This window comes from Magnolia sinica, chromosome 6, assembly GCF_029962835.1.
Source record: "Magnolia sinica isolate HGM2019 chromosome 6, MsV1, whole genome shotgun sequence".
Lineage (NCBI taxonomy): Eukaryota > Viridiplantae > Streptophyta > Magnoliopsida > Magnoliales > Magnoliaceae > Magnolia > Magnolia sinica.
The window spans coordinates 4,247,899-4,263,884 of NC_080578.1; the positions used below are offsets into that span (position 1 = coordinate 4,247,899).

The 15,986-nt window shown below is 41.3% G+C and overlaps 1 protein-coding gene and 1 non-coding gene across 2 annotated transcripts; both read left to right on the forward strand.

The window, feature by feature from the left end:
• The first annotated feature begins 1,235 nt into the window (after positions 1–1,235).
• Positions 1,236–11,559, forward strand: LOC131247999 (plastoglobulin-1, chloroplastic). Its single transcript, XM_058248028.1, has 3 exons — positions 1,236–1,950; positions 10,788–10,983; positions 11,078–11,559. The coding sequence occupies exons 1-3, from the start codon at positions 1,295–1,297 to the stop codon at positions 11,390–11,392; spliced, it is 1,167 nt and encodes a 388-aa protein (XP_058104011.1). The 5' UTR covers positions 1,236–1,294; the 3' UTR covers positions 11,393–11,559.
• Positions 11,560–14,880: 3,321 nt separating this feature from the next.
• On the forward strand, positions 14,881–14,998 carry LOC131250257 (U5 spliceosomal RNA). Its single transcript, XR_009173183.1, has one exon. It is a non-coding gene; the product is annotated as a U5 spliceosomal RNA (small nuclear RNA).
• The last annotated feature ends 988 nt before the right edge of the window (positions 14,999–15,986 follow it).

Here is a 15,986-nt window from a genome sequence, read left to right on the forward strand (position 1 = left end):
GCCAAATCAGGGAACGGATTGGCCACTCCCCCTGACACCAGCTCCATGGCTGGTGGTCGGTGCTCTGTGGGCCCCACCATGATGTATGTGTTTCATCTATTTCATTCATCCATTTTTATATATCATTTTATTGCTTGATCCCAAAAATTAGAGGGATATAAATCTCAGGTGGACCACACCACAAGAAAACAATAGTGACTGGATATCCATTATTTAAATCCTACTAAGGTCCACTATACTGTTTATTTGACATCCAATCTGTTAATTAGGTCATATAGACCCAGATGAAGAGAAAAAACAAATATGAGCTTGATCCAAAACTTTTATGGCCCCCAAAATGTTTTTAATGGTCGACCCTCATTCAACTCTGGTTCCTGTAATGTGGTCCACCAGAGATTTGGATATATCTCGTTTTTGGTCTCATACTGTAAAATGACCTATAAAAATATATGGATGGCATGGATGAAATACATACATCATGGTGGGGCCCACATAGCACCAACTACCAGCCAATAGCTGGTGTTAGGGGGAGTACTCATTCGTTCCCGCCAAATCATGGTGGAATGATGATAACGTTTTACATGTAGTAACTTGAAACTTATACAGTTGTACAGTACGCAGACATAATACCTCATGTCCAAACGTTGACTGCTATAAGTTACTGTTTACTATTATCCATACTACCTCCAATCCAAACATTGATGTGTATACGAATGATTTGGATGTATTCTGAAAACCATCCTATGTATACCTGAACGGTACCTGAATATGTTGCTGTACGATACAATATACAAATCCAACCAGGCCTTAGAGTCTACCACCGGAGCAAGAGTAACAAATCCAAACGGGCCTTAGAGCCTACCACCGGAGCAAGAGTAAGGACCCGTAATCTCTTCGTTCATGTCTTCGTGACTTTATCAATAGGTTGGATGTGACCCATGAAATTTTCGATGGGAGAGATTGAATCACTACTGTTTCATGTGGTACAATCCATTAAGATTTGGATTCGCTTATTTTTTAGACCACTATAGAATATGAGCTTTCAAAATGGATGGATGGTATGCATCAAGTCACGTACATGATCCACCCAAACCGTGCGGGTATTAGCTTGCCTCTGTACGCACATTTGAAGACGTGGATGGGTGCCCGGTGCACACATGCAAAATGGCACATGTGGAGAAATCCAGGCCATTCATCAGGTGGAGCCAAATGTCAATTGCCCGTCCCATACAACTGCCAGGGTATCAAAATCTTCTATTCTACACTTCCCGAATTTTGCAAATCCAAAACAGAAATGGCGCTGCTCCTCACTTCCCACACTTCCCTCTTCTCCCAACAGAAACCTAAGAATCTCCTCCCTCTCTTCTCTCTTAAATCCCAGAATTCCTCTGTTTCCTTCTCTTCCATCCCTCCAAACCCTAGATTCTCATCTCTCCGCATCCTTCATGCCTTCTCCGGCGAGAATCCCGATAGAGATCAGTTCCCAGCTGGAATCCCGATCGAGAGCGGAGAAAATCCCATTGAAGAATCCATCGAGAAGGCCGTCGATGAAATCAAGGAGAGTTTCGAAGGCCCGAAGGGCATCACCGACGAATGGGGAGAGAACGCAGAGCCTGGAGCGGAGGAGGCTTCTGCCACGAAGCTTCCGGAAGCCGATCCTCCCAAGTATGAAGATGAATGGGGAACGGATGGTGGGAGTGCTGAATCTGCTGATTACATTTCGGGGAATGGGAGCGCTGGGGCGTATGATAAGGCATCAGAGGAGTACGATAAGCTCGGGGACTTGAAAAGGTGTCTGGTCGATTCGTTTTACGGGACGGAGCTTGGATTTAGAGCATCAGTGGAAACTAGGGCGGAGATTGTGGAGCTGGTTAATCAGCTGGAAGCAGCGAATCCGACTCCGGCACCGACTGAAGCAGCTCCGCTAATTAACGGGAACTGGGTTTTACTGTAAGTTGATCAGTGCTGATTTTTTATTTTTTATTTTCAATCTCCCGTTTTCATTTCTTAGTTTATAGCGTGTGGATGACCTGGTTATTCTGATGGGGAGTTATTTGATACTCTGTCTATTCACTAAGGTTGATGCACAGGTTCTTAGAAACGTACACGTGGCATATATTAAATCAAATTAAACGACTACGTTGTGGAACCCACTGTCGCTAACCCGTGATTAGTGGACACATTTTTGCTGAAATAAGACCCTTGGATATTTTTCATTTTTAACTGTCCAATAAAATGTCCATTAATCTGATGGTCAGACAACCAAGTAAGTGTAATACTTGGACAATTCAATTTTTAAGTAATTTCCAAGTGCCTGCGTATCATTCATCACACTCTACCAGAGTATCAAAATTTTTCTCTCTTCTGATAGGCTCCATTATCTCAATCCTGCATGATTTTATATCCAATGTGCCTGGATAAAGTGGCACATCTTTTTTGATAGAAAATGTGTCTGCTCGGATGGAGAAATATTTAAATTATAACTGCAGGATTCTACCCTATGCTGTTATCTAACATGCATACAAATGCACACTTATCTTTTTTCATGAATGGATGAGAACTCGGAGATGCAATAGAACTTGTTTTAGAATTTTAAGCATTTCCTTTTCGCGACGTGTTTGTGATGAAAATCGTAGAAGGTGAAAATGGTGATGCATGTTGCTAGATTGGCCCATATAACTAGCTTGTTATGATGTCAGAAAAGTGTAGCTCAGTGATTTTTAAAAAAAAAAAGAAAAAAAAAATTCTGATGGAGATGATGATTGTTTTTCCACCCTGGTTCACCCATGCCATCGTGGCAAATGCAATATTTATAGGAGAGAATGTCATGCATGCATTTCTTTTATTACATCATTAATGCAACTGACCATTTGGGAGTGAGCTTCACAGCCTGATTTGTTCTGCCATCTCATAGTTCTGCTTTTTCCATCCATCTCAGTCTTTTTTCTTCGCAAGCCTCTGACTTCCTATGAACATATGATAGTTTCACTTCCCTCTTTTAGGCCTTGTTTGGCAACCAGCTTCTTTTGTGGACGGGAAGGTCGGTGTGTGCCTAATTTGCAAATCAAATAATAATAGGCCAGAGATTCTTTTCTGATCACAAATTGTGGGGGCCGAAATGCTGTTGAAAGAAACCTGCTTTGCATTTCATGAAGGGACAAATGGTCCTCCTGCAATTCATGGAGCGTGGATTTGTGGGCCCAACAATCCACAGATCGATGGACCCCAAATGTTCCCATCTTACCTTCTCTCTTCTTCTGATCAGAACTTTGACCTTGTTTAGCCCTTGTTTCTCTATGTCTGTATATGATCTTTATTTGTTCCCAGCCTGATTTTTGCCGGTCCCTTGCTGTGCAAAATTTCTCTCTTCCTAATTACCTCTCCACGTTTGCAATTCTTTTACCTTTCATAAAAAGAAACAAAAAGTTTGCAAACCTTTTTTTTTACTAGTTTGATTTTTTCGAGAATGTTTAGCAGGTACCATTCTCTTGCATATGTTTGGTTCTGTGACTCTCTTTCCCCTTTTCCAAGTCTGCCATCACAGTTGGTGCGCCTTATTTCAAGTTTCTACAGCTAACCCCTTGACAATCAAATCATTTTCATCCTTTTGAATGTTTTGAATGAGATCAAATTATGAACTGTCTATCTATTCCTGCAAAACTATATGGATCTGGTGATATTTGAGAACGAAGGATTTGTTTGGGTATGGTATCAATCCAAGCAATCAGATCCTTGATCTACCTTTTACTCCAAGCAAGGAGCATATTGATTGCTATTCCTCCCATAATAAATACTCCTCATCCAGCAAGGAATAAACGAAGATAAATGTCTGGCTGGTGATCCAAAACCTTGTTCTGACATGTTCCACCATGGGTTGACTATCCCCAAAAATTTCATCCTTATGGCATCTTAACCTTTTGATTTGTGGCCAACAGTAGACGGTTGAGAGGAGAAAACAACAGCCATATGTATTCAGCTGATTTGGAACAAAGATTTGGATTACTTTATACCCTTCTTGTGAGTTATATAATTTGATAAAATCAGGGGTGACAATCTAGTTCCATTGATGCGTAATGGGCTAGACTTTGTGACGTTTTGCACCATTTGAAAGATGGCTGTGGCTCTTCGAATGCACACATCACATAGTTGTATAGCAGTGTGGACCATCCAATATCTCTGATGCAACTTGGGTGGAGCATAACCAAAATCAGTGTGGACCAGCTGATTTTTTATTTTTATTTTTATTCTTTTTAAAGTGATAGGCTGATTTTACCCTCTGAATGTAGACCACTCACTATTTTACCTTTAACCAGCCATTTCTTAGCTATCAGTTGGATGGTTAGGATTGCTTGATCAATGTATTTTTATAGACATGCTCCATCCACAATGTGCCCCACAATTTGGATGGTCTGGATAGTTGTACATGAGTGCCACAGTTGAGGAGGATGAGATACCACCATTTTTTACAGTGTGCTTAGTACATGAGTCTAGCCCATGAGTGATGATTTACAGTGTACCGCAGTATGGTAATTTACCAAACTCTTGAGTTGCTTGTGGGTCCAGTTTTATGCACATGGCATCCAAACTATGCATTAGGTGTGCTGAACCATAAAGATAGAACGAGCCAATAATCAATTTGATCCAAAACTCAGGTGGGCTACACCATAGGAAACAATGTAAAAGGTCTCCCTCATTGCTCCCCGTGTTGTTGCCCGCCTGTGATCTATTTGGCCTGATTTTTGGGCTTAGGGCCAAACACAAGAGGAACACCTGATGGACGGGATATATTTCAGACACACATCATGGTGGCCCCCCCACATCTTGGATAGACAGAGCCATGAGGGGCAGCTTGTTCTGTGTAGCCCAGAATTCGATGAATCAGACTGATTCATCCAAGTCATTGGCGATATAGGGTGAGTTGCCCCTTGTACATGTGAATTGGAGGGGTGTACTAGAACGCCTGGGACTGAAACCGGTACGTATCATACAGTTTTGGCCATACTTTAAGCCATGACTGATACTGTAAATAAGAACTTCACGTGACTTTATTAATAAGAAAACCTGACTGGATCCTAGCTAGAATGAATTTGAAGGCCTTAAGGTGCTTTCCTCACCAGATTGTAGTTTTCAAGAGAGAATATTTAAAGAATCAACTCAACCTCTGTAATGCCTTTTTTTTTTTGGAAAGATGAAGCAAGTTTATTAGGGCCAACGGCCAAAAAACAAGAAAATCAAAACTATAAAAACAGAAGCAAACCAAACAAAACTAAAACACAAAACCTTACACCACCCTCAGGGAGCCCACTCCCTGATACACATTGCAACCCGATTACACACCCAAATTTGAGAACCTTAGGGACCCCTAACGTTTTGGAAGCAGCAATTATTCATCTCAAGCCATAAAGACCCCAAAACAGAAGCAACTTTATTAGGGCCAATGGCCAAAAAACAAGAAAATCGAAACTACAAAAACAGAAGCAAACCAAACAAAGCCTGCACAACACCCTCAGGGAGCCTACTCCCTGATATGCATCGCAACCTGATTACCCCTAAGGTTTTGCAAGCAATGATTATTCCTCTCAAACTGTAAGGACCAACAAACAGCAAGTGTCGCTATAAGCTCCAAGCAATTGCGCGCCCCCCCGCCCCCCCCCAAAAAAAAAAAAGAAAAAAAGAAAAAAAGAAAAAGAAAGTTTGTAATGCCTTTGTTCATTTGAACTTTCACCGATGGAGAGAAAACTTTGTTGAGTAAACTAAATAACAATGGTATGGCAATTCTAATTCTAATGAGCTAGCTTTCCCATGAAAAGGTTTGTGACTAACACAACAATGTTTGACTTGTGTAGAGAATGGGAAGGGTTGTTACAATTTTCTTATAGCCAATAGTAAAATGTATATCGAGAATGCCTCAAATTTATATATATTTTTTAATTTATTAAAATGCATTTGCCCTAAGTGCTGACTGCAAACAGAAGTAAACAAAAAGAAGCCTAGAGAAACCAGTATGAATAAGCTTTTCATATCCTTGCATTTATAGTCATTCTCATTTAACTCCTGGTCCTGAGAGAAGCTTTCAGTGCCTTCTGAACCACATCATGTGCTGCTTGAATTGGTCAACAGCCACTCTAGTATTAGATAAGAAAAATATCAGAGCAACCACTAGATCACTCACTTCTACATTGGCATCTGCCATCTGTTTAACTTGTTAATCCCACAGTAATGATTTCGTTTACATTTACCTTCAAAATAGAAATTTTGCATCTACTAAGCATTCCTTATGAGCACCTCTTCGGTATCATAGGAGGCAATAACCCCACCAAACAGGCCTGTTTTGTGTAACGTATCAAGTTTTAGTTTCCAACTATAGCCCTAGTTGTCAATATGCTACCTTTCTGCAGGTGCCCATATTTTGTCTTTTGAGAATTCAGGTGCCCATATTTTGTCTTTTGAGGATTCAGGTGCCCATATTTCTTGATAGCTGATAAATAACTAATAGCTTGTAGGTCGTAATTGAAGATAGGTTATCTGAAAAGGGAGCGGTTTGTGGGTGGGTGAACAAACAACACATGTATGTACTTTATTTGCTCATTTGTCACTCATAAAATCCATGTTTCTTTTATTGATAGATGAATTACATTACTCCAAGGGAGTGGGTACATGACAGTTTGTCAATCAAGCGACAGAGAAGGTCCCTAATGTTGACATCCATAGATACAAATTAAGAGGGGTTTGGTTACATTCGTATCCTATACTAGAAGGTTGGAAGAGAAACAATGCGAGCTGCTCTAGCAGTCATGCCTCAGGATATGGGCGTGGAGATTTGATCCGAAATCCTCCAACAAAAGAACCAAGTTGAAGCTTCACTGATGGGGACCTATGGTCATCCCAAGACCAAGGTATTCAATAACTGTAATGGTGGTCATAACAGCCGGTCTTATGGCTGTTGCGATACGGGCATGATGGCTATTACAGCTCCCATAACGGTCATTTTTGTCAAGGAAGAAACTGTATCGGCCTGATATTGGGCCGTTACTGGCCTATTTCAGTTCCTTGTGGCCCCGTATCAGCCCTTTATGGGCCCACAGGCCCCCTTTTTCTTTCAGAATCACTGTTACAGCTCCGTTTCATGTAATGGGTCCTACTGTTACTGTTATGTAACGGTCGTTGGGCACTGTTTTTGAATACCATGCCTAAGACCTGCCCTAGGATTAAGGATGTTAGTTGAGATCCTAGGAAGAGTCCAAGGTCCATATGAAACTTTACACCTCCTTTCTTCTACAATCTGTTGGCAGACAACTTATGGTCTAGATGATCCACAGCCTTTCTAACTGATTGCATGACTTTCAAAATTCACAGGAGTTTCACTTCATCATCATCATCATCATCTAAGCCTTCTCCCATCTAATTGGGCCAGCTTCACGAATTTGTTCTACCATTTCACTCTACAAAGGACCACATCCTCACTTTCAAATCTTTTCTTAATACCTCAACCCCATGTCCTTTTGGGCTTTCCGCTAGTCCTTTTATAGCCTTCAACATGAACCAACTCACATTTAAAAAAAAAAAAATTTGAACCCAGTAACCAACTCACTCCTTCCAACCAGTGCAGTTCTTGGTTTCCAATACACATGGCCAAATAATCCAAGTCTAATTCCCTCATCTTGTTACCTATCATGGCTGCTCCCAAGTTCTCGTAAATGTATTTATTTTCTTCTTCTAGGATTTTTATCTTTCCCCGTCTTGCCATTCATCCATCTTCACATCCTCATTTCAACTACATTCATTATGAGAAAACTAGGAAAGGAAAACTAGGGCTGTCACTGGGCTGTCTGGGCCAAGCAAATTAAAACATTTGAATAATCTGTGGCCCCGATAGGCCCATCCCAACCAGATCAGCATCCAACCCAAAAACAACCCTAGGACTGTCCCATTGATAGCCCATATGAAAACTAGGGCTGTCAATGGGTACCCTGGATCCCTGATCCATGGATGAGTGTTACCCACCAATTTAATTGGATTTAGAACCAGATTTTGGGGCCGAGTAATAATTGGGTTGGATTCAGGTCCATGGGCTTGGATTCGATTAGAAAGCTGGATTGGGTACCCAATTCTTGTACCCATCCTGCCAGATACACTGATATAGTTTTTTTTAGTTTAATCTTTATTTAATTACATTTATTATTTAAAAATCAAAGGAAAGGCATATTTCTGATATGGACCTGAATATGCACGGCTCCTCAAACCTGAGTATGGACATTATTGAGTATCGAAATTCCTTTCCAAATCCTTATTTGTCTAGAATCAGGAAGATGTGTAGTGGAACGATCACCCAAATAGCTTCAAGAAAAAATCTCACAAAGAAGAGAGAGCGAGAAGAATGGTTATTGGAAGATTCCCAACAACCTACTAGTCAAAACTATTTTCATCCTTTCCTCCCTCCCTCCCTCTTAGAAAGATGTCTCCATATGCTTATTTCTAGACTCTAGTAATAATAACACCATGAGATGTCCATGAGATGTGGGGCCTGGGCTATGAGATAAAGGGATTGATTCGCCATACTCTAACAGTTCGAGCTTTTAGAGCAAGTGGTTAATTGTCCTACATCAAATTGGTATCAGAGCGGAAGGTCTCGTGTTCGAGACTCCTCACCGGGGGTGATTAATGCAGGGGCATTTTCACACTGGGCTCGAGTGGGGTCGCTTGCGGGATGCAGGGGCAGACTAGGGGTGGGTGCGGCCCACGGAGGAGGTCTTGTGTTCGAGACTCCTCACAAGGGGTGATTAATGCGCATTTCATACCGGGCTCGAGCGGAGTAGCCCGTGGGATGCGGGGACACACTCGGGGTGGGGCGGTCCATGTGATTTGGGGCCCACGAAGGGGGTTCGGCCGAGGTCCTAAAACTCATGAGATGTGGGGCCTGGGCTATGAGATAAAGGGATTGATTTGCCATACTCTAACAGTTCGAGCTTTTAGAGCAAGTGGTTAATTGTCCTGCATCAAATTGATGGGGACATCACGCGCACGCACGCTGCCCCCTACGCATGTACACATGAAGGAGGGCCCCAACGTCGATCTGGATCGATGACGATGTCCAGGGAGGGCCCCCATGTTAGAAGACGGAGTTTTTGTTTAAAAAAATGGGCCCGATAATCAAGAAAAGCCCATCATGGGATCTCATGATCATGGCCCGCTAGTCGGATTGATTTCATATTTTAGGTTTTGCTTATTGTTATTATTTAGAACATCGTGAACGCTTTAGATTTCTTTATTTGGTTTTTATTTTAGTTTACTTCATCGCCAAGTAATAGGTTGTGCACATGATGCGAGTTTTGGGGTATAGAGTTTTCCTATAAATAGGCACCCCTTGTAGTTCTTTTCATTCATTGAAGTTAATAAAAAAAATTCCTGCTTTATTTTTCTGCTCTCTTCGTGAGTTGTGGAAGAATTCAAAAGTGGGTGCTAAACCCTCCCTTTTCGAAGGGCTAACTACCGTGGTGCGAAGCCACATTGATCCCAATTCACCCCCATCTTCCATCATCTTTTTTTTCCATCTTCCCCCACCATCCATACTTCGAATTTGTCCTTTTGTTGCATCAGATTTCTTCATTGAAGCAGGTTTCCAGATTTCGGCCCGCAGGCGAGCTGAAACTTCGGCGGAGCACCACGCACAAACCGTACATCGGATCGAGTTGAGATTTGGAGGTTTTGGAGTCCATCCCTGGCCGACCAGGGCCAAGGTGGCTTTTTTCTGAATAGTGGGCCCCACACACGTGCGGCCGGGATCACACGCACGTCCGTCTGGGCCATTGTTGCTGTCCACACGCGGGATCATCTTTTGGCTCAGGTTTTTATCTTCTTTTATCCTCTCATATCCGTTTTTTCATGAATCCTAACCCTATATTACATGATCCCTAATTGATTTGCTCCTTTTTATCACCTTAGGGTTCCTTGAATTGAAATAAGAGAATCCCTTGGATTAGGGACTGATTTTTATGTATGAGTAGTTGATTTTATTTTCCTTTGACATTGTTTGGCTTATAATTTTATTGGTCCAGTCCTAGCCTGTGTCGGCTTGGACCCGCATAGATTCCCCTTTAATAGAATGTTTGGATTTTCATGTGGGATGTGGAATTTGTGTGATTGTTTCTGAATTGGTGTGATCTAAGCCTGCAATCTTGCATATCATATTTAATTTTCCATGTCCTGCATCAACTTAACTGATAATGCCCATCATCTAGAAATATGGGATTAAAATGAAAAAGAAAGAAGAAAAAAAGACTCCCATTGTGACTAGAAGACCAACTACACCCAGTGTTTTCAGTAGCGCTCGTAGTGTTGCGTTGCTAAAACACTACGTAATGTATGCAGGTAGCATAAGCTACGGGGCATGCAGCGTATCGTAGGTAGGGCATGCTACCTGAAATCTCTCTCTCTCTCTCTCTCTCTCTCTCTCTCTCTCTCTCTCTCTATATATATATATATATATATATATATATATATATATATATATATATAGTTCAACACCTATTTTAAAATGGTAGTTACTTGAAAATCAATTTATAAGCCTTGAAAAGCCTTTTGCTTTTGATACTTACTCTTAATTGAGAGTTACTATTCTTGTAATTTTCTACTCTACGTACAGAAGATTGATCAGTCCTTTTGGATTCATTTCTCAAATCAATTGTATAATGGTTTCTATAGATTATTGCTATTTTTGTATTTACTCCCATCTGCCATTTTCCCACGACACCTGAATTCAGGTCACTTGCTGTCTGATCAAATCTCAGGTACACTGCTTTTTCTGAGCTGTTGCCTCTTATAGCAGCTGGGACATTGCCATTGTTGAAACTCAAGCGTATATCCCAGGCAATCGACACTGGTAGCCAAACCATAGTGAACACCGCCGCCTTTTCCAGCCCCTTGGCCACTCTCTCCTTTAGCGCATCTGCTTCCTTTGAAGTACGAAGCCCATCCAGGATACAGGTAATGCTTTTAGCCTTATCTTCAGTATTGCTGCATAAGAGCAACGCCCTGAAAGTCTGGGTCCATTGATCAAACTGGTCCTTTGAACATGCAGGTCAAATTCAAAGAAGGAATCTTCCCACCTCCGGAGATATCACCAACCGTCAACCTACCTGAAAAAATTGATGTTTTCGGGCAGAAAATCGATTTGTTGCCCGTCCAACGATCCCTCAATCCTCTGCAGGAGGCGGTGGCGAACGCTGCTCGTGTGATTTCGGGACAGCCCCCTCTCAAAGTTCCAATTCCTGGGGACAGGTCCCAGTCATTCCTTGTGACAACCTACCTGGACAAGGATCTCAGGATTTCAAGAGGGGACGGGGGCTTGTTTGTGCTTGCTAAAGAAGGGAGCCCTCTACTTGTAGACCAGTAGCTTATATTTGATTCTGAGAGGATTTTTATTTGCTTCTCTCTCATCTAATAATGCCCTGTATCATTTCATTTGGACATGTACAATCTGTAACATATTAAATCACTTGGACCGTGCTCCGAGCGTATTCGGTTCTTATTAGTATGCAGTGGTGCAACATCAATGGCTCAGCTAATCCGAGACACCCATTAAGCAGAGAAAAATGCTGATGCACCCTCTTGATTGATTCACAGAGCGGCCAAGGTTCAAACCCACTCGTGTATGACGGCATATTCTACTGTCTACTGCCCAGAGGCAATCGCACGGCATGTGACCACCTTCTCCCACACGTGTGTGATGGGGTTAGGCGACTGTGGATGGTGCTTTTTCTTCTCTTTTGAGAGGTGAGGCGTATTACTAGTTTGTACCACATATCTGAGTTTTCTGTCTGTACAAATTGTGCCCCATAGTTCAGTGGCCGAAATGGTGATATGATTTTGTTGTGCCTTATTTCAGGCCATTTTGGTAATACGAGGGTAACATGTGGCATTACATGTGAAATATGCTGAAAATATCTTCAAGATTATTAGAGCACTTTTTACCGGATAATTCAGTGTTAGATGTCATTGGAGGCAACATAAATGAAGCCTAACAAAAGAAGGATTTAGAGAAAGACTTTTTAACTATTATAACCCGAGTAAGGAAAGAAGCATATGGAAGAATAAGTTACATAATAGAACTATATAAATGGTAGAGGAAATCCACAGAGTAACAATGACTAATCATTTATAAATCCAATTAAACCAAACAAATTCATAAATTTACTTTATTTCAACTTATCATAGGAGTAACAATAATTTATTAGTGGCAAATCCATAAATACACTAAATTTTGTCCTCTATCTAATATTACACGGTTCTTTTAAGAAATGCATTCTTGTAATTGTACCTGGTGATCGATTGTGAGTTTTTCATTTCATTTAATTGAGTTGGTATTTTGAAAAGTCGTCTACCGTATATAAGGCAAAACACAGCTCATCTTTGAAGTGGCATGCACTACGTGTGACAGAAAACAAATTGTGTGCTAGTAGATTCTCACTTTGAACGACCATGCACCATGATCTCCCTTGTGGAAAGATCCAAACTCTTTGATGCTGCCAATAAATATAGTCAAGAACCTACGCAAGTCCTGGGATTTTCCCAATGGATAGGGTTTTCCAAGGTGGGTTTTTTTTTTTTTTTTTTTTTTTTTTGTTTTTGTTGTTGTGTGCATAGAGGATCGAAGGTGGGACCCCTTGTCTAAACATTTTGGTGGGCAGTTCTCACGGGTAGGCTAGGCAATAAGATCAAAGCTGTCCATCAGGTGGAACATGCTTTCGATGATCCAAACCATTGTTTTGATTGGCCCCATCATGAGCGGACGATTCCTGGAAATCTCCTGGATCAGAAGATCACAACCTTTTGATATTGTGGTTAAAAATATATCAATGGAGAAATGCTTGTGAGGAGGATGAATCCCAACCATTATTTAACCTGTGCAGAACTAATATAAACAGTCTGTCCCTAGAAGTCATAAATTTTTTATTTGGAAAGACGAGAATTTATTAGCAAGGAACGGAAAACTACAAAAGAAAACACACTCAGCAAAAAATAATAATAATAAATAATAATAATAATAAAAAACCTACACTACAGCCCCTAGGGGTCATCGTTAGTCATTGAGGAAGAGTAAACCTAGGGGTCGTCTGGCACCGTGGATTTGAGGGGGTTTCAAATCCCCTGGTTGGTTGACAGCATAGAGTAACTGTGGTTTCAAATTGAGGGGGTTTCAAATTAGGGCTAAAAGTTGGGCGGGTTCAACCTGACCGACCCGTGACCGACCCGACATTGGGTTGGGCTCGGGCAGGATATATCGGTCCGATCTCAAGCTTGGGCTATACAAACACCAACCCGATAAAATTTTGGTTGGGCTCGGGTTGAGGTCTCGGGTTGCCCGACCCAACCCGAACCCGATCAATATATTAGTTTCTTATAAATTATAATTGAGTGTGGATCGTTTGTGTCCAAGGCACACTAGTGATGTCAGGTCTCATTTTTCCACGTCATTTCCAAGTACTCAAGCTAACAAGATATGCCGGATTTCTCTCTCCCAAATAGATTGTGTGCTATGCTACATGACTTTTAAAGGAGTAGTTGTCCTATATTTTAACTTGTTTTTTTAAAGAAAAAATTGAAGTTTTTTATGGTGAATAATCACATATATAATTAATAAAATCATAGATACAAAAAATAAGTCCTATATTAAAATATAATAAACTAATGTAATAACGAAAATATTAGCACGTATACACCCGACCAACCCGATCAACCCGACCGAGCCCACTTGGGTTGGGCTTGGGTTGAGAATTCCCAACCCGAGATTGGGTTGGGTTGGGTTAGGGTTGAGGTATAGGAACCTTGGGTTGGGTTAGGGTTGAGCACCAACCCGACCCAACCCGCCCAACTTTCAGCCCTATATGCAATCGCACATGATAGCATATGCGATTCGACAACATTGTGCATGGTATCCAAAATTAAAAATCGTTGGTTGGTCACTTAGACATGATCTTGTGCTTGTGGCCCATCCGGGATTTGGAATTTCATCATTTTCAGGCAAAGCATATATTTCATTATCGTATGCCAAAAATTACATATCTCACTGATTAGAGATATTAAATTTGATTTAGTAATTAAATTCAAACCCTATACCATATACCATGTATATGTACTTTTGGATTAAAGTTGATTCACCTCCCGGAGGATTGCAAATGGGGTTTCAAAACCTGGGGTCGGATCCGGGGGTTCCAAATCCACGCTCGCTTCTCGAAAAGTGAGACCCATGGCTTGCTGATCGAGACGAATGGTCTTTCGTGCCTCAGGTTGGACGGACAGTGCCCCAAAAATCAAATCTAAGGGGTCAAATCCTAGATTAGGGCTAGGACGTCCCAATCTGGGAAATTTATGTGGGTCCCATTACATGCTTCCTGAAAATCTCCTCTCGACGTGAAAAAAATATCATGGTTTTACATCAAATGGGTATCCATCACCACTGAGCAGACGGTAGATCACCCTTGGTTGGTGGACTACGAAAATAGATCTGAACCATTCAATCAATGGAACACCCTTTGGATGAGTCACGGTCCAAAACTAAAGCGAACTGAGAGGCCATAATTACCCCACTCGTCACCCCTTTCTGAAAGGTGAATAAGAGTTTAAGACGGTCCACAAAACATTCTACAGATCAAACCGTTAGAAATAATCAACGACTACAGTTCTTTTATCGATGGCCCACCTTTTCGATTCTGTCTAGTGTTAGAAACACGGCCAATGTGAACAATAACCACACACAAGCGGGCTTCATCCGCCTCAGTGCGCGAAAAAACTCATGTATTCAGTCCCACATCGACAAGAGGGCAACGACCGGAACGAAAACTCCAATATATAATGGCAAGCATTTGATAAGCACAGGCACGCAGCCGCGTGGCGAGCACAGAGCGAACTATTCTTTCGCCTTTTACTAAAGAATACCGTGTGCACACCACTAAAAGCGGCATACGCCTATTTTTGGAGGGTCTCTTTCCTTTTGGAAAGTGCCCTACAGTCGTCAATTCTTAAATTTTCGTCTTACATTCAGCTGTAAAGCGTTTGATTCCCTTATACTTAGATGTGGTCCACATGATCCCTGCCCGTTTTGGAGATGCAATGCAAGCATAAACCAATCGGTTCACATACGCATCTACGATTGGTAGGGCTTGCTACAGAACATCCCATCCCCTGTACATCCTGGGCTAGGGTAGGGTCCCTTCCTGACTCCCACCCTAAACCGTGAGTTCAATATAAAGTCCAATTCAAACCACTTGCATGCGAGAGTTCAATGTAAAGTCCAAATCAAACCACTTGCATGCAACATATAAATTTTCATGATTACCCAAGTTGACAAAGGAAGGATCTCCATGAGAAGATTTTCTAAACTTTCTATTAGGTAAATAGACATCAAAATCCAGCTTTATAGCCTTTGAGCTTCGCAGATGATGGAAATATTCTCTTCTGACCCACTTTCTAAATCGCCATTGTTTTCTGAGCAACGGCTCCCATCGCTCTTCTGAGTCCATGGTGTATCATGGTGAGCTACATCATGGCAACCTAGGATGTAGCCCAACAATTTCAAGTGTCTGTAAGCTTCAGAAGACTCCCAACAACATCCATGCTTACGCTTTGTGTATATGTTTTTTAAGGTGAGGGTTATGTCATTGTAATCTAAGAGAAGTAATGAGCCTCTTTCAGCTAAAAACCTGAAACCATATGTACATGAACAAAGGGATGTGATTAGGGATTTGTTTAAAACAAAAAACAACTAAATTTTACATTGAATTCTGAGGGTATGTTTGGATGCACAATTGAATTGTACTACGATTTTTAGTCTAATATCCTAGAAGTAATCAAATTGAAATTTAGTTAGCATTCTTATCAAAGGCCTACATAGCTACGCTCCGAGTTGAAGTTAGTTTTAAGTTAGACTGGATTTGAAGAAACATAATTGCAATTTGAGCGCTATGCCTCAGATAAAGGTACTAGGAGAC